This window comes from Dipodomys merriami, unplaced genomic scaffold, assembly GCF_024711535.1.
Source record: "Dipodomys merriami isolate MVZ:Mamm:240054 unplaced genomic scaffold, mDipMer1.0.p SCAF_91, whole genome shotgun sequence".
NCBI lineage: Eukaryota > Metazoa > Chordata > Mammalia > Rodentia > Heteromyidae > Dipodomys > Dipodomys merriami.
Genome location: NW_027206524.1, coordinates 1507309 through 1530870, shown reverse-complemented (window position 1 = coordinate 1530870; position 23562 = coordinate 1507309). Strand labels below are relative to the sequence as shown.

At 38.0% G+C, this 23562-nt stretch overlaps 1 protein-coding gene across 1 annotated transcript; it reads left to right on the top strand.

Annotated features, from left to right (window-relative positions):
* The first annotated feature begins 3024 nt into the window (after positions 1–3024).
* LOC138821356 (DCN1-like protein 5) lies at positions 3025–23125 on the top strand. Its single transcript, XM_070013520.1, has 8 exons — positions 3025–3393; positions 5423–5514; positions 9170–9240; positions 9642–9733; positions 17661–17769; positions 17853–17957; positions 20782–20884; positions 22787–23125. Exons 1-8 carry the CDS (start codon positions 3308–3310, stop codon positions 22840–22842), a joined length of 714 nt encoding a protein of 237 aa, XP_069869621.1. The 5' UTR covers positions 3025–3307; the 3' UTR covers positions 22843–23125.
* Positions 23126–23562: the final 437 nt, after the last annotated feature.

The following is a 23562-nucleotide window of genomic DNA, read 5'->3' as shown; positions in this document are numbered from 1 at the left end:
AAATTATTTCTGAAAACCCCTCTGGGTGGCCTATTAAAACATTCCAAAGCACTCTATTTTGATCTCCATCATGCATATAAAAGGTAATGTATTCTTTACCGTAGTTCTTTCTTACTACCATGGCAATCATTAAAGTATAAGTCAAGATGAGGTTTCCAATAAGCCTTGCTCCATGAATAACTTTATGAATAGTTCTGGTAAATACATTTTAGTTGATAGCCAACCAAAACCAAAAAGGAACACTTTTTTAATATGTGCTATGGTTTGAATGTGTGACCCAAATTCATGTTGGAAATATAATCCCAACCAATAGTGATAGGAGGTAGAGCTTCAAAAGAAATGGTTAGGTCATCAAGGTTGTGTCCTGGCAAACTGATTAGTATCACTATCACTGCAGTGGGTTAGTTATTGCCAAGAGTGGGCTTGTTTAAAAACAAAAGTGAGCGCAGATGTCAGCTACATGTCTGTAATCCCAGGGGAGACAGGATTGAGGTTTGAGGCCAGCCTGGGCAAAGAAATCAGATCTTGTCTAAATAATGAGCTGGGCATGACAATGCACAATTGCTGTTCCAACTAATCAAAACGCAAAGGTAGGAGGATCCAAGCCCTCTTACCTTTCTCTGTCGCTATCTGAAAAATAACTGAAGTAAAAAGAGATGTAAAGATCTAGGGCCAAATAATGTTGTTTCCCACAAATCCTTTAATATCTATCTGCATTATTTGTTTTTCTGGCAAGTGGGGGAGGGGTGGGGAATTCTCTTTTAAAAGTATTAAGGAAAAAAAACTATGTATAGAATACCTTAAGGGACTATTTTTGGACGCCCCAATACAGCTATAACCTTTAAAATACCCTTTCCATAATTTTGTTCTATAATTTACAAAAGCCAAAAGATGTGTGATCAAAATGCCAGACCTATGTCTCAGCCCTTAGCATATTTCCCTATTCAATATAAGCATTATGTGTAGTCATTACAGATAGCTATTTTCTAGTTGTGAAGGTTTTTACATGCCTTATTACAATGATAGGGTAAGATAGAAGATAAAATTGCTAATATTACTGAATGTTTCTTTAGATCTGGAAATGGGGTGCGGGGTGGGGGGCATAGCACAGGTGTTCTGCAATAGTGTGTTTCTTGTTATAGGTGCTTTTTAATGAAAATGAAATGATGTGTTATCTACATCTTAGTAAGAATTCTGACAAGTATCTATACCACCACTTCAATCATAGAATAGTCTGTTATCCAAAAAGTCCCTGAACTTCCTTGCAGTCTGCCCCTGAAACTTAACCTTTGTACCAGTCCCAAGTGTCATGGATATGCTTTCATTATAGATAAGTTTTACATGTTCTAGAATTATTTCTAATATCGAGTTAGTGTTAAGAATCCCAATTGCACAACATCATGGTAGTGTTTAAAATGTTTGAATAGACTTAAATAAGAATCATACTGAAAATGATTAAGGCCGGGGTTATAGATCAATGAGAAAGTGCTTGACTGGTATTCATACAGCTCTGGATTTGATCCTTGTTCCTATAAGGAAAATTATTAATATACTTTTCAAATTCCTTCTAAATTCTTTCTCTCTTCTCTTTGTAGTAATTTGTTGCAGAATCAGGGTCATTTGTCCTATAGATTGATATACTATATTTTGTGTATTTAACATATTCCTGTCCTCTACTTTCTGTAGATAGCTCTATTAAGACTTGATATGATTGAGTGTCTACTTTTAGGGCCTCCTGAATTTTTAATTAGGTTGATTTTTGTTTGTTTCAACAGAGTTTACTTAGGCAAAATAGTTTAATTCATTGGCTCAACTGAAAATTCCAGGGGATAGCATGAATTCAGGACATATCACATAATCATATCTTGGTTCTTCTGTCTTTTTACTTGATTCTGCTCTGAATTTTGGCTTCATTCCCAACATCTCCTCAGGTTCAAGTCCATGGGAAATAAGCAGCTCAACTTGTCACTAGCATTTCTTGTCCTGGCTTGGACCAAGCATCCATCCTGAGTCAATTAACAGCACTAAAGAAATATGATACTCTGATTGGTTAGATTAGCCTGCCATAGAGGAGGCAATCTCACCAGAACAACATGGACTGTTTCTGAATTTAAAAGAAACTTTTAGCCTTCTACCATCAGTTTGGTTTGCAAAGAGTATTCTTATATTATTATGTAGTTACAATCACCTTTTGGTAGATGATCTTTACAGACAGTAATCCTTATTTATAAACAATGTCTACTGCGGTGGAGGAGTTTAGAAAGTGAAAGCCTAGACCTTTAAAACTGACCCCAAAGTCCCTCTCTACTAAGTCAGTGAGTACCCCACCTCTTATCTGAGAAATGAACTATAAAAAGAAAAATGGTAACGTTTAGGTTTCAGTATTCGAGAAGGACGTGAGGAGAGGTAGGGCACAAGGGAGAACTAAGGATGGGTGAATGAGAAGCTGGCTTCGGACCATGAAGAACAAAACGTGACCTAAGTGCCAGTGGCTCAGGCCTGGGGACCCAGGAGGCTGAGATCTGGGAATCCTGGCTCCATGCCAGTCTGGGCAGGAAAGTCCACGAGGCTCACACGAGAAAGTGAAATGTCCAAAGAACTTCAAGAAGCCGGAAGTGGAGCTGGACTCAAGGGGTAGAGCGCGATGCTGGAGTGCAAAGGCTCCGGGGCAGCGCCCGAGCCAGCACAGCGCGCACGCGCACACGCGCAAGTAAAAACACGGGACAAAGTATTTCACAGGTAGCACGGTGAGACCTACAGCCTGCGGGTTTTGAATGGCAGCTGCAGAGCACTGGGGTCTCCCAACGCCTCTCGCAGTGGTGACTACCTGTAAAGCAAGGGGCAAAAGCTTCACAGGGCCTGGCTGCTCCGGACCGGGTCCCGCAGGGTGTCGCCGGCCCCGGGTCTGGACTGGCAGGGTCAGCGTCGTCCTCCGCGCGGCCTGACGCAGACGCCGGTCCCACAAACCCAGCGGCTCCCCGCGACCGCCTCTTCGCTCGCGTCACTTCCGGCCCCGGGCATCGACTTCCGGGTCAGGCTGAGCCCCCGGCTCTCAGTGACTAGTGGAGGTGCCGCGCTGTCCGCGTTATTTCCCTGTGGTGGCCGCCGAGCGGAGAACCCAGCCCGCGTCCGGGGCCGAGGAGACCTGGGAAGGAGCCGCGGCCCGCGCCGGAGTGCACTGGCGACCCTGTTCCTCGGCTTGCTGCTGTGTCGGGGGAGTGGGTGCCGGCGCCGAGGGGGCCCCCTCCCGACCGCGACCCCCTTCCCCGGCTCCCCCGCCCACCCTGCCGGGGGAGGGTGGAGGAAGATGCCGGTGAAGAAGAAGAGAAAAGCCTCCGGGGTGTCAGCCGCCGTGGCGGAGGACGGAGGCCTCAAGAAGTGTAAAATCTCCAGGTACCGCCTCCCCGCCGCCTCCCTCCCCCTGCGGGCCCGCCGGGGTGGGGGGGATGGGCGTGGAAGCGGGGGGCGGGGAGGGCCCGGGGCGGACCCCCGGGGCGCTCGCTGTGGACCCCGAGCCCGCCCCGGTGTTCGCACGTGTGCCCGCCCGTCTGCGGACGAGCTGCGGCAGGCCCCCCCACCTCGCAGCCCGCGGGCCGGGGAGGGTGGGAAGAACGGCGTGCCCGTGCGAACTGCGCTCTGCCCCCCTTTCCCTTCCCTCCTTCCCCTTCCCCCACCCCCCCCAACCCCAAACCTAGAAGTGAGCCCCGGCCGGACCTGCGGGTAGGGTCACTTCTAGAACCTCTTTGTAGAATGTGAAGAAAGGAGCAGAGCCTGCGGAATCTTAACTACCGCCTTGGGAATGGTAGAAAGGAAAACTAAGCTAATTGGCGTCCGGAGTTGAGTATTTACTGTGGCCCCGAACTGGACGATCTCCCTCTCCCTTCCCCCCACCTTCCCTCCCTCCCTCCCTCCCTCCCTCCCTCCCTCCTCCACCGGCAGGAGGCCTTTTAAATTGCTGGAACCTATTTTCTCGGAGGACAAGTGCCTGCACCTCTTCCAGTTCCCAGTGTGGGGAGTTGGAAAGACCCCGAGTGCTTTTGTGTTCCAGCCTCGTAACTCAGTCCTAAGTATTAATAACTTGAGCAGCTATTGTACTGCTTTCCCTTGGAGAAAAAGGAGACAAAGCAAAATTGTAGTTGCATGTCATTCAGGCATCAGAAAAGGCCTTGCAATTTAGGTGTGGGAAATGGGCTTCGATTCCCCCACGGCCTTTGGTGTTTGTATATCAGTGGTTGTCCACTTCAGATACTACCATTGAAACAAGACCGTAGCCACCATTTTAACGAGGAAGTAATGATAGGGCTATCCTTAAAGAGAGATCTCCCATTTAAAATGTGAAAGAGGGGACCTCTGTATAGTTTTATCTTCCTTTTCGTTTTTTTCTTTCATTGGTATGCTTTGGCAGAAGAGCTGAAGGAATCCTTCTAGGGCCATAAATGTGATACATTTTCCTCATGCCACTTGGTAGTTTTGACCTGGTTACTATATCTGCTCATATTTTATGAGACATAGGCAAATTAGAGTTTGGGGTTATTTTCTCTTTTGGGGGAAGGGGTTAAGTCACAGTCTTGCTATGTAGCCCAGGCAGACTACCAAGTGAGATTTCAGGCATACATCATAGGTATATACCGTCTCAAAATTAAAACATCTTAAAATAGAGGATAAGGCAATATTAGAACTCAAATCAGTTGAGATTTAAAATTTTGTGTCATTTTACATTCCATTAATCCAGTGCCGAAATTTAAGTATTTCCTAGATCATTGAGCTTCATCTCCTTATTTGAGTTTCTTGAGAAAATGTTTTTTGAAGCCCAGTAAATCCTAGGGGCCAATTTTTAACTTTCCAACTTTTAACAATTTTATGAAAAAAGATCTGGCATGAAATAGCTTTGACCTAATTATTTGGAGTATTCTTTGAGACTTTTGTTGTAGTGATTTTGCTGTTTTAATCTTTGGAATTTAAAATGCCTTCAAGTGCCAAGTTGTCATTTATCTTTTAAAAATCTGTTTAATAGATAATAAGCAACTCTTAATGTAACATTTTATTTTCAAATATTGAAGTATCATAATACATTTTCTAAGACATTGTTTTCAAATAGATGTAATTTATACAAAACAATTTCCATGTAAGTCAGTAGCAGAATCACAAAGATTTATACATATCTAGTTTTTCATGGAGACTTAGCCTGGACTTTCTGTATAGTCTTGAAATCTGGGAAGTAAATTTGGTTATGTTCTGGAATTTTGGAATCTGGGTTTTGTTAGAAATTCTTAGGTGAAAACTACTTTTTCAAATTGCAAATATTTAACTCGATTTTTTCCTGATAATGCCAACTTACTGTTTCATTTGAATTGAACTAGTTCTTATGTTTCACTAAGAGTTGAACTTAATAAACATCTTAAGCATTTCTGTGTTTTCTAAGCTATTGCAGACCCCAACCCCCTGCTAGACTAATAAGTGGAGAGGAAGTTTTTTCAAGAAAGAAGTGCCTGGCTTGGTTTTATGAGTATGCAGGTAATGAAATTAATGTAAGAAGACATCAGTCATTTGCTTGAAAAATGTTTGTTTGTTTGTTTAGCTAACAGATTATTTATTGCAGGACTGCTGTGTTGTAGTGCTGTTTGTTGGGACAAGGTCAGATCTAAAAATGGTGGCTATTTGGTACCATTTAAGGCTGACAGATACTTAAATATATAGGAGAAGAAGAAACTCTTACTGTTAGTATGCACACCCAGACAAGTTCACTTACTAATTAATACCCATTGGCTAACAAAAGTCTTTTTGGGAAACAAAAGCTGCCTAAAATTTGTTTTGTAGTATTCTTTGTTTTTATAATTTTTTTTCCTGGTCTTGAGTCTAATATTTTCTGAAATGTGGGGAGACAGCCAAAGATTTAAACCTTACATACATCCTCCTGCAGTGCTTGTACCATTAATGGTTAATATGTAGCCATTTATATTTACTCCAGATATAATAAAAAGTAAGCAAGTAAATAGACTAATATTAATACAGTGTAGAATTTGATAGGAGTAATACATAACCCAGCCCTGAAAGTATCAAGTGAACCTTTTTGGAGTAGTGAACTAACCTGAGCTAAGTCCTGTAAGTGATAGATGGAAACCTATAGGACCAAGTAAGGCCATATCATAGAGGTGAAAGTCTAAGCTAGCTGAGGCTGAAGAGTTAGATAAATACATAAAACGATACTTGTTTCCCTTATTATTACTTTTGCATATATTTTAAGTTTTTCTCCCTTAAACTAGTCACATGTCTTTTGGAGTTAGTGATTTCAAAGTAACTTTTTTTGGAGGGCGGGGGTCTTCCCTGTTCCTTTTGCTTACTTTCCCTGCTTTTATTTAATTTTTTCCCCTTATTGTCATTCTCATAGTCTTTATTTAAAATAAAGGCAAGTAGATACCTAATGCCTTATATTTAGTACAAATCCATGTTAAGGTCTAAGATCTTTTCATTTCAAATTCAAATTTGAATTTGAAGTTAAGTTTAGCCTAACTGTGTGGGAAGTAAGACTGAAAAGGGGCATCGACTTTGCTGTTGAGAGCAGTCAAATGGTCCCAGAAGTATAATTTAAAAATTGTTCAGCAGATTTATTCTAGACCAAGAAAAAAAAAAAAAAGAATGCTATTACTGGCATCCCAAGACAACCACTAACCCAATTTAGTTGAAGGAAATTCATTTCTTACTGACCTCCATTTAAGTTGATGACCCATTATCTTAAATGCCAGTTTTACTGACATACATGCTATGCAATCTAAGGATCACTGTTACTTAATATATAAAAGTACTAAGTACATAAAAATAACTAGTTCATTTTTTTTTCTTTTATGCTTACATGTTGTAGCTCTCCTTGGAACTTTCCTGGTTATCATAAATTCCTAGGGGTTAAACATTATCAGCATTTCAGTAGTCACCATATTAATTGCTGTCATTATTTTAAGAATTGTGCTAAGTATATCATTTTTTTCCTTGTGACTTTTCTGTTAAATAAGTGACGCCATCCTCATTTTATGAATGAGAAAACTGAGGATAAATTGAGTAATTTGCCCAAGGCCATACAATCCCAAGAGCCAGGATTGAAACCCCAGTCAGTTCCAACCATGCTTTGCATTACTGTTGTCTCATATTTAGGGCTTTTTTTTTTTTCACACAAATGTGTACACTGCTATGGAAATAGCAACTAATTTTCACTTTTACAGAAAAATACTAATAAACACAGTTAAGGTTCTCTGTCATTCAGTGATTCATTCAGTAAATATTTAGCACTTGTTTGTGAGTCAGACACTGCTGAGTGCTTGAGATATAATACTGAAGAATGCAACATGATCTCTTCCTTCAGGATTCTTGGCTTCTAGTGAGAAGTGAACAGAAAGGTAGATAGTGAACAGGGATGTAGGCAAGGTAGTTGCAGATTGTGGAGAGTCATGCAGGTGAACAAGAGGAGGTTCAGGAATAGAGAATAAGGAAGAGTTGGATAAAGTTTCAGTTAAGAGTAATCAGGTGGCCGGGCGATGGTGGCTCACGCCTGTAATCCTAGCTACTCAGGAGGCTGAGATCTGAGGATCGCGGTTCAAAGCCAGCCCGGGCAGGAGAGACCGTGAGACTCCTATATCCAATAAACCACCAGAAAACCGGAAGTGGCGCTATAGCTCAAGTGGTAGAGCGCTCGCCTTGAGCTGAAGAGCTGAGGGACAGCGCCCAGGCCCAGAGTTCAAGCCCCATGACCAACAAAGAAAAAAAGAGTAATCATGTAAGACCTCTCTATAGAGACTATCTAGGCAGAAACCTTCCTAATAGAGGAGAATCAATTGTTAAATAAATAATAATTTTTCTGTCTTAAAACGTGGGTGTCTTTCATTGAGGCTCATAGATATAAAGCACTTAGCATAGTGCCTTGTGTGTGTGTATGCACACAACTCAGTTATTAGAATCTACAACCTATATTTTATGTTGTTCCAAAATTTAACTACTACTGACAAAGGCACTGTGTCACAGCAATTTCTGTTTTTTTGTTTTCCCCAGTATTTTTTTATGGCTGACATGGTATTAGACCCGTGTATATAGCTAGAAACATTTCTTTGTGGTTATAAAGAAATTGGGAAGGCAAAAGTACGTAATTCTTATAATTTTGAAAATATCCTGCTGTAAGTCATATGTAATAAACTGTTCATTTTTCTCTTTCAAGAGACCTGCTACTTTTGTTGTTATTGTTGTTGTTCATAGAGCTTGAATTCAGGGCCTCGGTGCTGTCCCTGAACTTACTTGCTTAAGGCTAGCACTTTCCCACTTTGAGCCATAGCACCACTTCCGGCTTTCTTGTGGTTAATTGGAGATAGGAGTCTAATGGACTTTTTCCTTGCTGGGCTGGCTTTGAACTGTAATCCTTAGATCTTAGCCTCCTGAGTAGCTAGGATTACAGACTTGAACCACTGACGCTCTGCTAAGACTTATTATTCTTAAGTAATACTTAAATGAACAAGAGAATTCAATGATAGATACAATGAACTCCCTAATATTACCTGTGATGTTAATTCAGAAATAGAATTTGAAGAAAGAGAAATCAGTGGTAGTAACTGTCCCATGTAATAGCTCTGTTCTGCTCTGCACACAGCAAAATTTTAGGGTACTGAAGTCCCTTATATAAGATGGGTTAGTATTTGCATTTAACCCATGCATATCCTACTGTATACTCTATATCTATCATCCCTAGATTGCTTATGATGCCTAATGTAATATAATGTGATGTAGATGTTTTCATAATGATGAGAAAACAAATTTGTGTATGTTTAGTACAGATAGTATTTCTGATTAGCTCATGACTATAGAAATCAACTATATACAAAGCCTATGTAAAGAAAAACTTGAGGAAATCTTTTGCTAATGGATCTTTAAATTTTTCAACAAACTCGTAATAGATATTAGTGGAGCATTTCTTTACTACTTTTAAAATGTCTTCATATTGTGATGTATTCAAAAAATATTTTACAAGTTTTAAATTCTAAATCACGTGCCAAATATTAATGTTATGCCAAATTCAAATTCAGTTACTTGTAAATTATTATATTGTATTTATGGATGACCTTAGCATAATAGTCTGCTTTATGTTAACATTAAATTATACTAAAATATATAAATTACGTTTTTGTTTTTGAAGGTCCTGATGAAGTTGTAGGGCCAGAAGGAATGGAAAAATTTTGTGAAGACATTGGTGTTGAACCTGAAAATGTATGTTTTATTTCTAAGTAGAATGGAATATAAGTGGGATATATCATATTCATAAATTTCTAAAAATTGAGATTTTAATCTTACATGAAGATTTACTCATATTTAACATTGTAAATTTGCACTTAAGATACTTTTAATCTGCTTAAACTGGGCAAATGTTCTCAATACAAATGTCAATAGAGTAAGAGAGATTCTACCTTCATAAACGATTAGAAATTTCTACTTTTAAGAAATTGTCTGGCACCTTTCAGTTTCTTTATAGTTAATAATCCCCAGCGATTGTTCTCATTAATAGTTGGAGGTTTGAAATAGTTATATAAAAATACTCTCCATGATAAAATATAGCCATGATTATCTCTATGCTGACTTTTCCCCTATCCTTTATGTTCTGTTCTTTCCAGATTATTATGTTAGTTTTAGCGTGGAAATTGGAGGCTGAAAGCATGGGATTTTTTACCAAGGAAGAATGGTTAAAGGGAATGACTTCATTACAGTAAGAAAATTTTTTAAAAAACAAATTTGATAGCCTATTTGAAGATCTTATTGGTATTTTGTGCTTCATCATTTTCAGTTGGTTTGATTTATAACAGCGTGGGAATTGACAGTTATATTGTGGGTTTGACAAGTGAGTAGTGAACCCAGTTTTCATACTCTTTAAGGAAAGAACTTCAGTGCAGTCTAATTAAAACTTGTTGATTTTCCTGAGTACATTACAAGTCTTTGATCAAAGTTATTTGTTCACAGGATGAGTAATAAAGGTTTTCCAGGCTTTCACATTCTGAATTACAAACTCCACAATATGAAGTTTGTTGACAGTCCTAAGATCTAGGGCCTCCTCTCTTCTCTAATAAATTTGAAGATAGCATTACATGACTTTTTTTTTTTTTTTTAGTTACATTTACATGACATGACTTTTTTCTTTTCTTTTTTTTTGCCAGTCCTGGGGCTTTCACTCAGGGCCTGAGCACTGTCCCTGACCTGCTTTTGTTCCTAGCACTCTACCACTTGAGCCACAGTGCCACTTCAAGCTTTTTCTGTTTATGTGGTATTGAGGAATAGAACCCAGGGCTTCATGCATACTAGGCAAGCACTCTACCACTAAGCCATATTCCCAGCCCCATAACATGACTCTTAAGATATTTTTTTTTTTTGCCAAGAACTTATAAAAAAATAAAACTAGTGATGTTCTGTAGTTCCCAGGTAGCCATTTAATATTTGCATATCTTGAGTTTAGAGCTAACTGAATATTTTGCAAATTACAGAATTGTTTTCCTATTAAAACAACTTGATTTTGTTTTTCTAAGATTGAGTGTTTAATTTCACAATCAATTAGTAGTTTGTGGAAACTTTATAGTATGTCAGTTCTTAATAGTAATTCGGATGTTATAGTCAACATTCTAAAGCTGAGGAATTGTCAGTTTATAATATTTTTTTGTTGGCATGCTTGTTTGTTTTGAGGTGCCTGGAATTAAACGCAGAATTGCACAGGCCAGGCAAGTGCTCTACTACTTAGTTACATCCTCAGCGCTAATTTATATTATCTTTAAGTCAGGAACTGAGTATTATTAGCAATGATTTCTTGTTGTTATGCTTTTATTAACATGCTTAAATACTGTTAATCCTTACTTATCTACCCTTCAAATTTTCTGTTACATTTGAATTTCCATTATCTAATGCATGTTTGTCTTTTTAGACTAGCATTAACATAGATATTTCATATTCTTTTTCTTGACTAAAAACTTTTCCTCAGCTGAACCAAATGATAATTTTTGCAATGGAACATAAAATCAAACTTTCCATTATTTGTAAATGAGCAACCTGAGCATCAACTAAGTTAAGAAAATATTTGGCAGAGTTTACACAGTTTCTTAACAGCAGAGTTAGGATCTAAAATTTAAATTCCTTGATTACAGTCTGCCACCACACTTCTATCATATTTTTCTCTAATAGATAAATTGGGTTCTTTTCAAAATAAAACAACATCATTACCTTTTTAAATTACAGTATTTGTGAGCACCAAGAATGATTTCAGTCATATACTTAGGTATCGTAATATACCCATTAAATGTACTAATCCTGAAATTATTTGGGCAATTTCCTACATTTAGTTACCATTTTAGAGAAAAATAAAATAACATGTACAAACATTATACAAAGAAATAAGCTGGTTTCTATTTAAATTGTTGTGTGTAACCTGGATTACTGAAGCTAAAATACTATATTTGACATATGTGCTCTTGTTATTTCTATTTTTTGCATACTGCTTTTTTATAGTATCCCATCTCATAGATGGTTTTGTATTTTAAAAACAAAAGTTCTGGCCAGGTGTTGGTGGCTCACACTTGTATTCCTACCTACACAGAGGTTTGAGATCTGAGGATCACTGTTCAAAGCCAGCCTAGCCAGGAAAAGTCCTTGAGACTCTCTAATTAGCCACAAAAGAACTGGAAGTGGAGCTGTGGCTCAAGTGGTAGAGCGCTGGTGTTTAGCACAAAGCTAAGGGACAGCACCCATATCCAGAGTTCAAGTGCCAAGGGCCCCCACCACCACCACCACCCTGGGGGGCGGGGAGGGTTCCTTACTGTTGATGCTTTTGCATAAGTTGATATAAAGTGCCCTTCTATAATTAAAATGTGTAAACAAAAAACTTGTTTTTACTCCTGAATATTTAGCATGTGGTCTTCAACATAAGTAACCAAGCCACTGAGCTTACTTTTCTATTAAAGCATACATTTGCTATAGGAATTTCACAGGCTATCTAAAATAAAAGTAAATTATTCACTATGTAAAATGCCTAGGAACTTTGTCACTTGTTTATCATTCCTTTCCCATTTGCCTAGAACAATATGCCACAGAGCTTTGAAAGTACTCAAGTATGCATTCTGAGGTGGGAAAGCAGTTGATTTTTTTCCCCATGAGCTAGATTGCTATGTGAGTACAAAGTATTTTTCTTCAATTGGCCAAGACCTATTACTCTCTGAATGTCCCTGTGATAAATTTGCAAGAATTAAGTAGCATGAAGTTTGAAATTGAAACCAAGGGACAAAAAGTGATCTTTATGCATAAATTTTAAAAATTGATAGGTATTTAATATTCTTAATTTTATATAAGGTGATAAAAGTCTGTACTCTCCTTTCCAAATATATATACATACATATATATATATATATATAATGTATTTGGACTGGTTTTTTGTTTTGTTTTGTCGATCGTGGGGCTTGAACTTTGGGCTTGGGCACTGTCCTTGTGCTCTTCAGCTGAAGACGAGCACTCTACCACTTGAGCCACAGCACCACTTCCGGTTTTCTAGCTGTTTATTGGAGATAAGAATCTCATGAACTTTCCTGCCCCGGCTGGCTTTGAACCGAGATCCTCAGATCTCAGCCTCCTGAGTAGCTAGGATTACAGGCATGAGCCATCAGTGCCCGGCTTGGACTGGTGTTTGAACTCAAGATCTCATGCTTGTTAGCATGTGCTTGCTTTTTAGCGCCCGGCTTGGACTGGTGTTTGAACTCAAGACCTCATGCTTGTTAGCATGTGCTTGCTAGGCTGGAGCTCTACCCTTAAGCCATGCCTCTATCCAGCCCTGCCTTTTGTTGATTTATTTTGGAGATGAAACCTAGCAGACATTTCTTCTAGACCCTGATTCACCATCCTCTAAATCAGCCTCTTGAGTAGCAAGGATTATCAATATGAGCCACTGTATCCAGCTGAAATGGTATCAGATTTTTTTTTTTTTTTATTTTGGGTCCAGTCGTGGGCTTGAACTCTGAGTCTGGGCACTGCCCCTCAGCTCTTCAGCTCAAGGCTAGCACTCTACCACTTGAGCCACAGCACTACTTCTGGATTGTTTTTTTGCTTATGGGTGCTGAGTAATCGAACCCAGGGCCTCAAGCACGCAAGGCAAGCGCTTTACCACTGAGCCAACTTCCCAGCCCGGTATCAGATGTTTGAGCACAGGAATGAATCAAAGATTTTGGGGATCATTGTCACTGAGCAATTGTTCTTCATGTTTTAAAGTCATAGTCTTCTGAGAATGTTATGCAGTCTGGACCTTGTACCTATTAAGATGTACTATTATACACCAAATTTTGCCTATATTCTTCCATCTACAAAATTCCAAGGATATTTGAAAGTTTTATCATGACATGCTATACTAGGGTAAAAAACTTTCTGAACTGCTAGCTACAAGTTTGGTGTTGAAGCAATACTACCTATGCTGGTGGAAAAAAACTGGTTTTCAAAGAGCTGCAACCCTTTGAAGAGGCCTGTACTTACTTGACTATGATAATGAAATAAGCATGCAGGTAGCATCTGATAATAGTGGTAGAACAAAGTTGCCTGCCAGGAGGGTGCAGGTAGCACATTTTCTGGGCTTCATATTGAACCCTGGAGGGTTTGTTGCATGTTTGATTTTGTTTTGTTTTTTTGTTTGCCAGTTGTGGGGCTTGAACTCTGGGCATGGGCATTGTCACTGAGCCCCCCCCCCCCCGGTCCGGACATGGGGCCTGAACTCTGGGCCTGGGCGCTGTCCCTCAGCTCTTCAGCTCAAGGCTAGCACTCTACCACTTGAGCCACAGCGCCACTTTGGCTGTTTTTCTTTTTGCTTATGTGGTGCTGAGAAATCGAACCCAGGGCCTCAGGCATGCAAGGCAAGTGCTCTATCACTCAGCCACCTTCCCAGCCCCTGTCACTGAGCTCTTTTTTGCTCTCTAGCATTTATAGCCACAGGGCCATTTCTGGTTGATTGGAGATAAGAGTCTCATGGTTTTTCCTGCCTGGGCTGGCTTTGAACTTTGATTCTGAGATCTCAGCCTCCTGAGTAGCTAGGATTACAGGTGTGAGCCACGAGCACTGGGGTAACCCTGGACTTTGGAAGAAAAAAGGGAATGAGTTGTTAAATTAAAGGAAAGGAATACTTTTTTCATTTGTTCATTTTTAGTGGAGCAGAAGTAGTAGGGTAGCTGAGATGCTATGGTGGGTGTGGTATGTAACTGTCATTCTTTTGGTATCCAAGAAACTGCAATTAGCATTCCTCACTTTTCCATCTCTGCTGTTCCCTAGGGTAAACATGACAGTTTCAAGATGCTCTGACTATTTTCAGATACTCTTACAAGTAGAGCAAATTTCTGTAGTTGGTAAAGCCGATTGAAAATTCTAAACCTAATATTGTGGGATAAAGCTCTTTGCCATGCCTTTATTTGTCACAGCGTATTTATCAAAATTCACTCATTAGAAGAGAACCTCACTTAGGTCTGTTATACAAAAGAGGCCTTCCTCAAGACTGGAGATGTGGCTGTAGTGATAGAGTATTTGCCTAGGTTCAGTCCCAAGAACCAAAACAGCTTGTTCTACAGATCTTAAATAAGCAGAAATCCAAAAGCCACCTTCTATAATCAGATGGTTAACATCAGAAAGTTAATTTCTGAAATTGAAAGTTTTGTTCTCATTCTAAACATAATGGTTTTATTTGGTTGTTCTTAAAAATGATCTTGCTTCCCATGATAAACTACTTAAAACTCATTTCTCCTTAAAGGAAGTATTTCTAAACTTTCCAAGTCCTGAGATACAGACCCTTGGAACTATTTATTTGGTACCTAAACATGTGTTGATGTTAGCAACTCCTTGCGGTATGTTAACTAGCTTTTGCAAGGCTATAGGACACTTGTAGTGTAGAAGTTTGTGCTCTTACTCTTCCACTCAGTTCTTCTAGATTTTTTCCTGCTCAACATTTACAATTTATAATTTAGAATAGAATATAGCCAGGCGCTGGTGGCTCACGCCTGTAATCCTAGCTATTGAGGAGGTTGAGATCTGAGGATCACGGTTCAAAGCCAGCCCGGGCAGAAAAGTCTGTGAGACTCTTATCTCCAATTAACCACCAGAAAACTGGAAGTGGTGCTGTGGCTCAGGTGGTAGAGCACTTGCCTTGAGCTGAAGAGCTCTGGGATAGCACCCAAGCCCAGAGTTCAAGCCCCATGACCAACTAAAAAAAAAAAAAGAATAGAATATAGAATACAGAAGTAAGTAGTAAAGGTGACTTTTAATCCCTTTGTTTGAAAAGGAACATAATTAAGCTAAAGACCCACTAAGAATTTCACACATTGTTCTAAAGTTTGTTAGCTAATATTAAAATAGGTCCTATTGCTTTCTTGAGATTGTTTCATTATATGTTATTTTTTAGTTATTTTACCTTGCTTGCTTATAGCTTATACTTTGAAAAGTTATGCTCCTCTAATCATAAAATAGTTGGATTGTTTTTTTGTATGTGTGTTGTCTTACATTTCTCAAACCGAGATCCAACCTATGCCTCTTGCATAGCTAAAGCCCGGGTTGGTTGAAATGGGAGTCTTTCTACCTTTTGACTGGTCTAGCCTCAAACTCAGTCTTCCTACTCTCTGCTTGTAAATAGTTGGGAATAACTAAAATTCCATTTGTCACCACACCTAAACCTGGATTATGGTTTGTTTTCTTTTAATCCACTCTGTCATTTCTAATTGATACTTAGACCATTTATGTCTCATCATGGTTAATGTTAGGACATAAATCTACCCTTTGCAGTTTGAAGATTTTTAGTTAGTTTTTTTTTTTTTTTTTTGGCCGGTTGTGGGGCCTAAATTCTGGGCCTATGTGCTGTCCCTCAGTTCTTTAGCTCAAGGCTAGTGCTCTACCATTTGAGCCACAGCACCACTTCTGGCTTTTTCTGCTTATGTTGTTCTGAGGAATTGAACCCAGGGCCTCATGCAATCAAGGCAAGCACTCTACCACTCAGCCACCTTCCCAGCCCCTCTTTTTAGTTTGAATTCATATTTCTTTTCTTAGATTTCTCTTTCTTTGCTTACACTTTTGTCTTTTCATATGTTTTGGTGCTTTTTGTTTGCCAGTCCCAGAGCTTGAACTCTCAGCTTTTGTGCTCAAATCTAGCACTCTACCACTTGAGCCACACCTCTACTTACAGCTTATTTTGGTAGTTAATTGAAGATGAGAGTCTCATAGACTTTTCTGCCCAGGCTGGCAGGATCATCAGATCTCACCTTCCTGAGTAGCTAGGATTAAAGGTGTGAGCCACCAGCAGCCAGCTGGTGGGTTCTTATTTGCTGATTAGAGCATTTTTATGACAATTGCTTTGAAGTCTATAAAAACTACTAAACATGTAGCTGAGCACCAGAGGGCACCAGTGGGTTAGTATGAATTCATGTTCCCCTGTGGTTTCTACTATACTGCTGGATTTGAGAGAAACAGGAGGGTGGACATTTTAGGTCCCCATTTAAGCTTTAGTGGCATTGGTAGGATTTGGATTGGTGGGACCACAGTTATGCTTAACTGGAATAGAGTGTGTTTCTCTGGTGCTGGGGATCAATCGTAGGACCTTATGTATGCTAAGCAACAGCTCAGTGTCAGCTGCAACCCTTCCCTGGTGCTTGATTTGATTCTGTAATAGTCTCTGTATTTAGTTTACCAGGCCTTGATTCCTTTGTAGCTAGGCTAGGCTGACTGCACTTGTGATCCTCCTTACTCTGCCTCTCCAGAATGGTAGTACTCACCGCCATGTCATTCCACTGGTCTTCACCGATTAGAGCCTTCTCATGTTTGTTTTGCATATGCTATCTGTGGATTTTAGTCATCCTTAGTGAAAAGAGAGTGAGACTACAGGTTTATGACAAATTTTTGGGGGGTTTTTGCTTTGCTGCTTGCTCTATATAGTAAAACCTACTGACCCAGTGAGAGAAATCCAGTCAAGATTGAAGAGCTTTCTGTTGATTTAGTTACTTTGCATGTCTAAAGTTAGGTGCTTCTATGATTGATTTAGACCTTTTAAACTAAAAATGAGGGAATGTGAACTTATGACTCCAGGTATTAATTTCCTCTGAGTTGTATCCTAAACCTTTAAACCCACTAATTTCTTTCACCAAGCTATTACTTAAGAACATCCAAAGGAAATTTGACAGAGGCCTGATTTCATTTGCTCTGCTCTTTATTTTTTTCCCCACTTGTGGTAAAATCACATTTTAATACATCTTTTAAGAGTTACTCTGATTTGGAGTGTTTGGGGTTTGGGGGCTTATTTTTGGCAGTGCAGGGGATCAAAGACAGGACCTCACACATGTTAGTCAAACTCTGCACACTGATTTCTGCCATCAACCCAAGAGATATTTATGATTCTATTGGATACTTTGAATTTTGTGGAGTTTTTTTTCCTTGTAAAGAATTATTGGCATGAACTTCCAGTCAATTCAGGCAGATTTTTCTTGGTTTCTTTTGTTATTGAATGGAAGATTCAAGACAGCAAGTTTGTTATTTTAAATTTGAATTGGGATTTTAAATCTAAATTAACTGTATAAATGCACTAGTTTTTTTCTTAATTCATTTTTTTAGAATGCCTTAACTTAATTTTCTTGATTATATTTTTTTAATTTAAGGTGTGACTGCACAGAAAAGTTACAGAACAAATTTGACTTTTTGCGCTCACAGTTGAATGATATTTCATCGTTTAAGAATATATACAGATATGCCTTTGATTTTGCAAGGGTAGGTGCAATTTCCGTGTTTAGTCATTGCCATGGTTTTTTATCTTCAGACCATACTTAGGAAAGTTTCTTACTTCATTTCAGGATAAAGATCAGAGGAGCCTTGATATTGATACTGCTAAGTCTATGTTAGCCCTTCTGCTTGGGAGAACATGGCCACTCTTTTCAGTATTTTACCAGTACCTGGAGGTATGTGTGTTTTGTTTTAATGTTTTAGTACTTAATTTGATTGAAAAAATATTTTTAATTGAGGCACAATGGATTTTTTAATACTATTCTTTAAAAAAGAAAAAAATAAAAAGCAGCTTGAGGCAAGGCCTGTAATCCCAACTGGGCAGGAGGAAGAAATGGAGATATCATGGTCTGAGGCAGCACTGGGCCAAAAAAAGGAAAGAAAAAAAAAGCATGAGATCCTATTTGAAAAACAAACTGAAAAGGACTGGAGGCATGGCTTTTTTGGTTTGAGCAAGGCAAGGTTCTAGAGTCCAAACCTTAGTACCACACATACATACACACACACATAAATCTGCTTGTTAGTGCTAAAATTCTTCAAAAATGTATGTATATCTTGGTGTTTTAGGTGTGAATTTGTTATTTGATATGTTCTTCTGGTAGGATATTTTTGGACTACTTAGGTAGCTCATAATAGAGTATGTGCTTAGTATGTTTTAGGCCCTGGGTTCAATCCTCAGTATCCCATTTAAAGAAGAAAAAATATTTTTACCCACGTCTCCATCTCAAAAAGAGAACTAACAGATTTTTGGCATAGACATTCCTCATACAAGATAAATTGTTGGGGAGGATTGCAAGAGATAACAGCCCCTAGCACACAAACCTCAAGCTTCTAGGGTCTAGGCTAAAATGTATATAAGAGAATCCATAATATTAATAAATTCTACTTTTCTACTTAGAGTCAATATGAGGCTTTAATGTTTTATGTCCAAAAATATAAGAATCGCTATAATAGCATGCTTAACTATACTGATAATTTTTAAAAAATATGCTGAAATTCATAAAGTAGGTAATGCTTTTAAAAGACAGAATTCATAAAGTAGGTAGTGCTTTTAAAAGATATCTACTAGATGCAGAGTGTCTAAGAAGAGACCATTTTCCATTCCTTTCTTTGTCTAGTTTTATATGTTTTATGTCTTTTTTTTTTGTCAGTGGTGGGGCTTGAACTCTGGGCTTGGGTACTGTCCCTCGCTCTTCAGCTCAAGGTGAGCACTCTATCACTTAAGCCACAGCGCCACTTCCAGTTTTCTAGTGGTTTACTGGAGATAAGAGTCTCACAGACTTTTCTGCCTGGGCTAGCTTTGAACCTCAAGTCTCAGATCTCAGCCTCCTTAAGTACTAGGATTACAGGTGTGAGCCACCCACACTGGGCTTACCTTATGTCTTTTTGTGTGTGTGTGTGAGAATACCATACAGAGTAGTTAGAATTACATAGGCAAGATAACGAGTACATTTCTTATCAAGTATTGTTGCCTCCTCTTTGTTTCCCCTTCCCATCCCTTCCCATACTCCCCCCTCCCCCCACCCCCTCCCCCCCTCCCACCAAAGTTGTAAAGTTCGGTTTTCGATATAATGACTTGTACATCTCATTGTTGCGATGGGTCCACCTGTATCCCTATTTAAACGATTTGTTTTTTCCCTTCCCCTCCACAAATTACACCAACATCAAATACAGTGAAAGCATGAATTATACCTTGGGGGAGGGACATACAAAGCAACATAGAAATCATCTTATAAATATGTTAGAAACAGTTGTATGAAAGAAAAAAAACTTTGTCTTTTAATTTGTTTTTGATACAACTCTCACCATTTCTTGAATAAAGATGCCTTTTCCTTTTGGAAATAATTTCCTACAAAGCTGATTGCTTTACTGAGTTTTTTGGAGTGGTTTTTTTTTTAAAGTTTGTATGAAAAGAACTGTGTGAGTGAGTTTTGCACACAGTTAAACTTGTACGCCTGATAAAGTAGGTACTATTGGTGAGTGACATACATTTCTCCTAATAGTAGTTTTGGCCAAAAAGAGATTAAATGTAAAAATAATCACTTGTAAAGGGAGCTGAGAAGAAGTAAACATTTTCAAGCACTTCCTTTACTTTTCTCATTTAGCAATTGAGGAATAAAGATTATATTCCTTTTCTTTTTTAAGTCTTTTTAGGTTTTGTTCTTAATTTTGGTGGCATCTTTTGTTTGTTGTTTAGGTTTTCTTTGAAATGATATCTCACTAGTCCAGGCCTGGCCTCTAACTCAAAATTCTTCTTTAATCTCCACAGTACTGGGATTAGGCATGTACTACCAAGCCAGGCTTAGATTCTATTCTTAAATAGCCTTGTCACTCAGACAAGTATCAAGTGGGATTTGAACCCAAGCCTACATTCTTTCTTCTACCTCCATAGATAACAGCCTCAAGATGTAGCTCATGCAAGAAACTATTGATAGGGAATTGATACAAAGTAAGTGTTCTATATCTTGATTTTGTTGGTAGTTACACGATATACGTAGATAGATATGTCAACCTACTATATTTCACACATAAGGATATATGTTGGTACATATATATAGATATCTATATCATACATATAAGATATATATCTTTTCATAGCGATATGGATATCTATATATAATTAGATATATATCTTATAACTATCATCTATATATATATCAAGATATATAGATGTCTTTTGATATATAGAGATATCTATATGTAGAAGATATACATTGGTATATATCCTCATTTGTGAAATGAAGTGAGTTTTAGTCTTATCAGTTGAATCTTTGTATTTACCATTATTCCTCAGAAATGAAAGAAAAATAATGGAAAAAATAGGTGGTGTTAATGTGTAAATGCTTTTTGAGCATTCTGCAAAAGCACAAATAATTGATGGAAAAATAAATGTTTTGGGAAAAAACAAATCACAACTAGAGTTACTAAAATTACTAAACTAGAGTTACTCAAAGAAGTAATGTTTGTTCTGTGGTTAACATATATCTGTTACTTCCACAGCAATCAAAGTACCGTGTTATGAACAAAGATCAGTGGTATAATGTGTTAGAATTTAGCAGAACAGTCCATGCCGATCTTAGTAACTACGATGAAGATGGCGCTTGTAAGTATAATGTAATAAATTTCCATGAAAATAAAATTCTGAAAATAAGAAGGTATGCATTGAGTAGCATTGATGAAAATAATAGTCTTAAAACATCATAACAGTATTTTATATTATTTAATCATGTACCGTAGAGATAGAAAGCTTAGACTCAGCAATGTTACAGAATTTTGCTGGTAACTGAAATTTTTTCCATTCCTTACAAACTAAGCATTACAGCTAAATTTAAATGGCAGTTTCTTGACAGTTTTTTTTTTCCCAAAAGCAAGATTTTAGCTTCAAGAAATGATACCTATCTTTTGGGAGAAAAACTGCAGTTACTGATTTTTAAAATATGAAAATGAAATGGTTTTTCTGATCTGCTTTCAATACAAAATAATAATAGGAGAGACTTTTAAAACTAATACAGGACCCATTAAACAACAGTATAATGCCAAATAAGTTCCCTCTCAAAACTGCAGATAGGTTCTGAGTAAACTCAAGTGAAATGTGTATAATTTTCTAGTCCTTCCAAGTTAAAATATTTGTATTCTCCATTGAAATGGCTAGAATGTCCAAAGCGACTTTTGAATAATGATAAATGTAATTTCTAGAACTATAAATTTTCAGTTTATTATTTTGACTATGCATTGTTTTAACATTCGGAATGGCTACATGGAGAAGTATATTCCTTGAAAATGCAAACTAAAATTAAGCATTTAATTCTGTGAGATGAAGAAATAAGATCCTGTAAAAGGATAATCTTGATTTTTCCTTATATATAGCATGCCCTTCTACAGGATAACATAAAATGAATAATATTTTAATGAGACAACACTGCAGTAGATTGTCAGCTCAAAGCCTACACATAGTAGATATGAAAATTGATGTTTGTTGAACCAACATTTAAAACTAGGAGATTTTGTATAGAAATAAAACTTCTGGATTTGTTTGAATAAGAAAAATAGACAAAACTGTACCTGTATTCCTTTGTAGAATTCAGAGGTTGGAGCTAAGCAATAGCTTGTGCTGAAGTTGCTTTCCAGTTTGACAATCCTCACAGTATGCTAACACCGAGGTTGTTCTTAAGTTGACGGTCCTCATGTATGCCAACATCTAGGTTGTTCGTTACTGAGCTTGCTCTGCTGTTTTTTGTGTGTGATCCTATTAAAAATGAGAAAAAAAAAAAAAGAGAGAGAGGTCCTGAGAGTTCATGGTTTGAGGGACAAGATAGGACAAGTATTTTTCCTAAAGTTAAACAAAGTAAAAAAGAGAAACAGCTGGGCGCTAGTGGCTCAGGCACGTAATCTTAGCTACTCAGGCTGAGATTTGAGGATTGTGGTTCATAGCCAGCCTGTTCAGGAAAGTTCATGAGACTCTTTATCTCCAGTTAGCCACCAAAAGGCCAGAAGTAGAGCTGTGGCTGGCTCAAGTGATAGATCGCTAGCCTTGAGCAAAAAAGTTCAAGCTCCAAGACTGGCATGAAATCAAACAATCTGTCAGTCATTTAGATTGCCTCTTGACTGCTTCTGAAGATAAATATTTGGATCTTTACTGATAAAAACATCTAATTTTGAATAGTCTTCAATTCTGTATTATTTGCTTTATGTCCATTTTTATACTATGTCCTGTTTGGAAGACAAAATAGTCTCTTAATGTGATAATGCCAGAATGCTGTGGGACAGACTGGTATTGAGTCAGTTGTTGGAAGGTTCTGAGATATGTTGGTATGGAAATCTATACTTCCTTATATTTTTGTTCTGAGGGCAAAAGGGAAATGGCCAAAAAGCACTGTAAAGGCCAGGAGCAGAACCCTTGGGGAATTCACCGTCAGGCCTATATCCTTGCAGAAGTTGCCCAGAGTTGGTTGTGTATTTCCAGAGATGAGTTTTGAATTCCAACAAACCTTTCTTTTTTTCCCAGGGCCTGTTCTTCTTGATGAATTTGTTGAGTGGCAAAAAGTTCGTCAGTCATCATAGCAAGAACTATTCTGAAGAAAATGCAAACTTTTTGGTTTCCACGTGTATACAAGTTAATAAGATGAGAAAAAAAGGGGTGCATTTTCATTCATGTGAAAGACTTCTCATAGTACTTTTGTTTTCCTTTTTTTAAAGGAAGTTTTCTTGTTACATGTGATGGGCATTGAGCCACACCTCTTCTGAGACTGAATATTGATGTTTTGTTTCAAGTTATGTTTTTAACATTTATTTCAGAACAATAAAGGTTCCAATTTGTGACAAAGGCCTTAAAGCGAAAACTTTCCCTGAGTGTCAGAGTGGTATTTATTTTTGTAAACTTGAATTCTTGGAGTTCTCAGTCACCCTGAAATTGTGGAACTTCACAGATTTTAAACAATGGTGATATAGTCCGTTGTTGGTATGGCTCATTATATTCATCTTTGCACAATTAAGAAGAATACTTATTAGCTATGACTCCTGGGATAATGATTTTCTGATGCTACTAATAGAAAATGTTTCTAGATACTGAAATCACTCCTACTTTAGCTCTGGGGTTCTGTACAAGCTGCCAATATCTTATGTATATATACCTTACCTGAACAGTTTAGAATTAAAAAGATAAGCCCACTCATTTTATTTTCTAACTTGAACTAGTATTTTAATAAGCACTAATGAGCATTGCATGTATAACATGACTTCTCAGTTTTCTGTATTTCTGTCAGTAAAAAAGTTTTATTTATT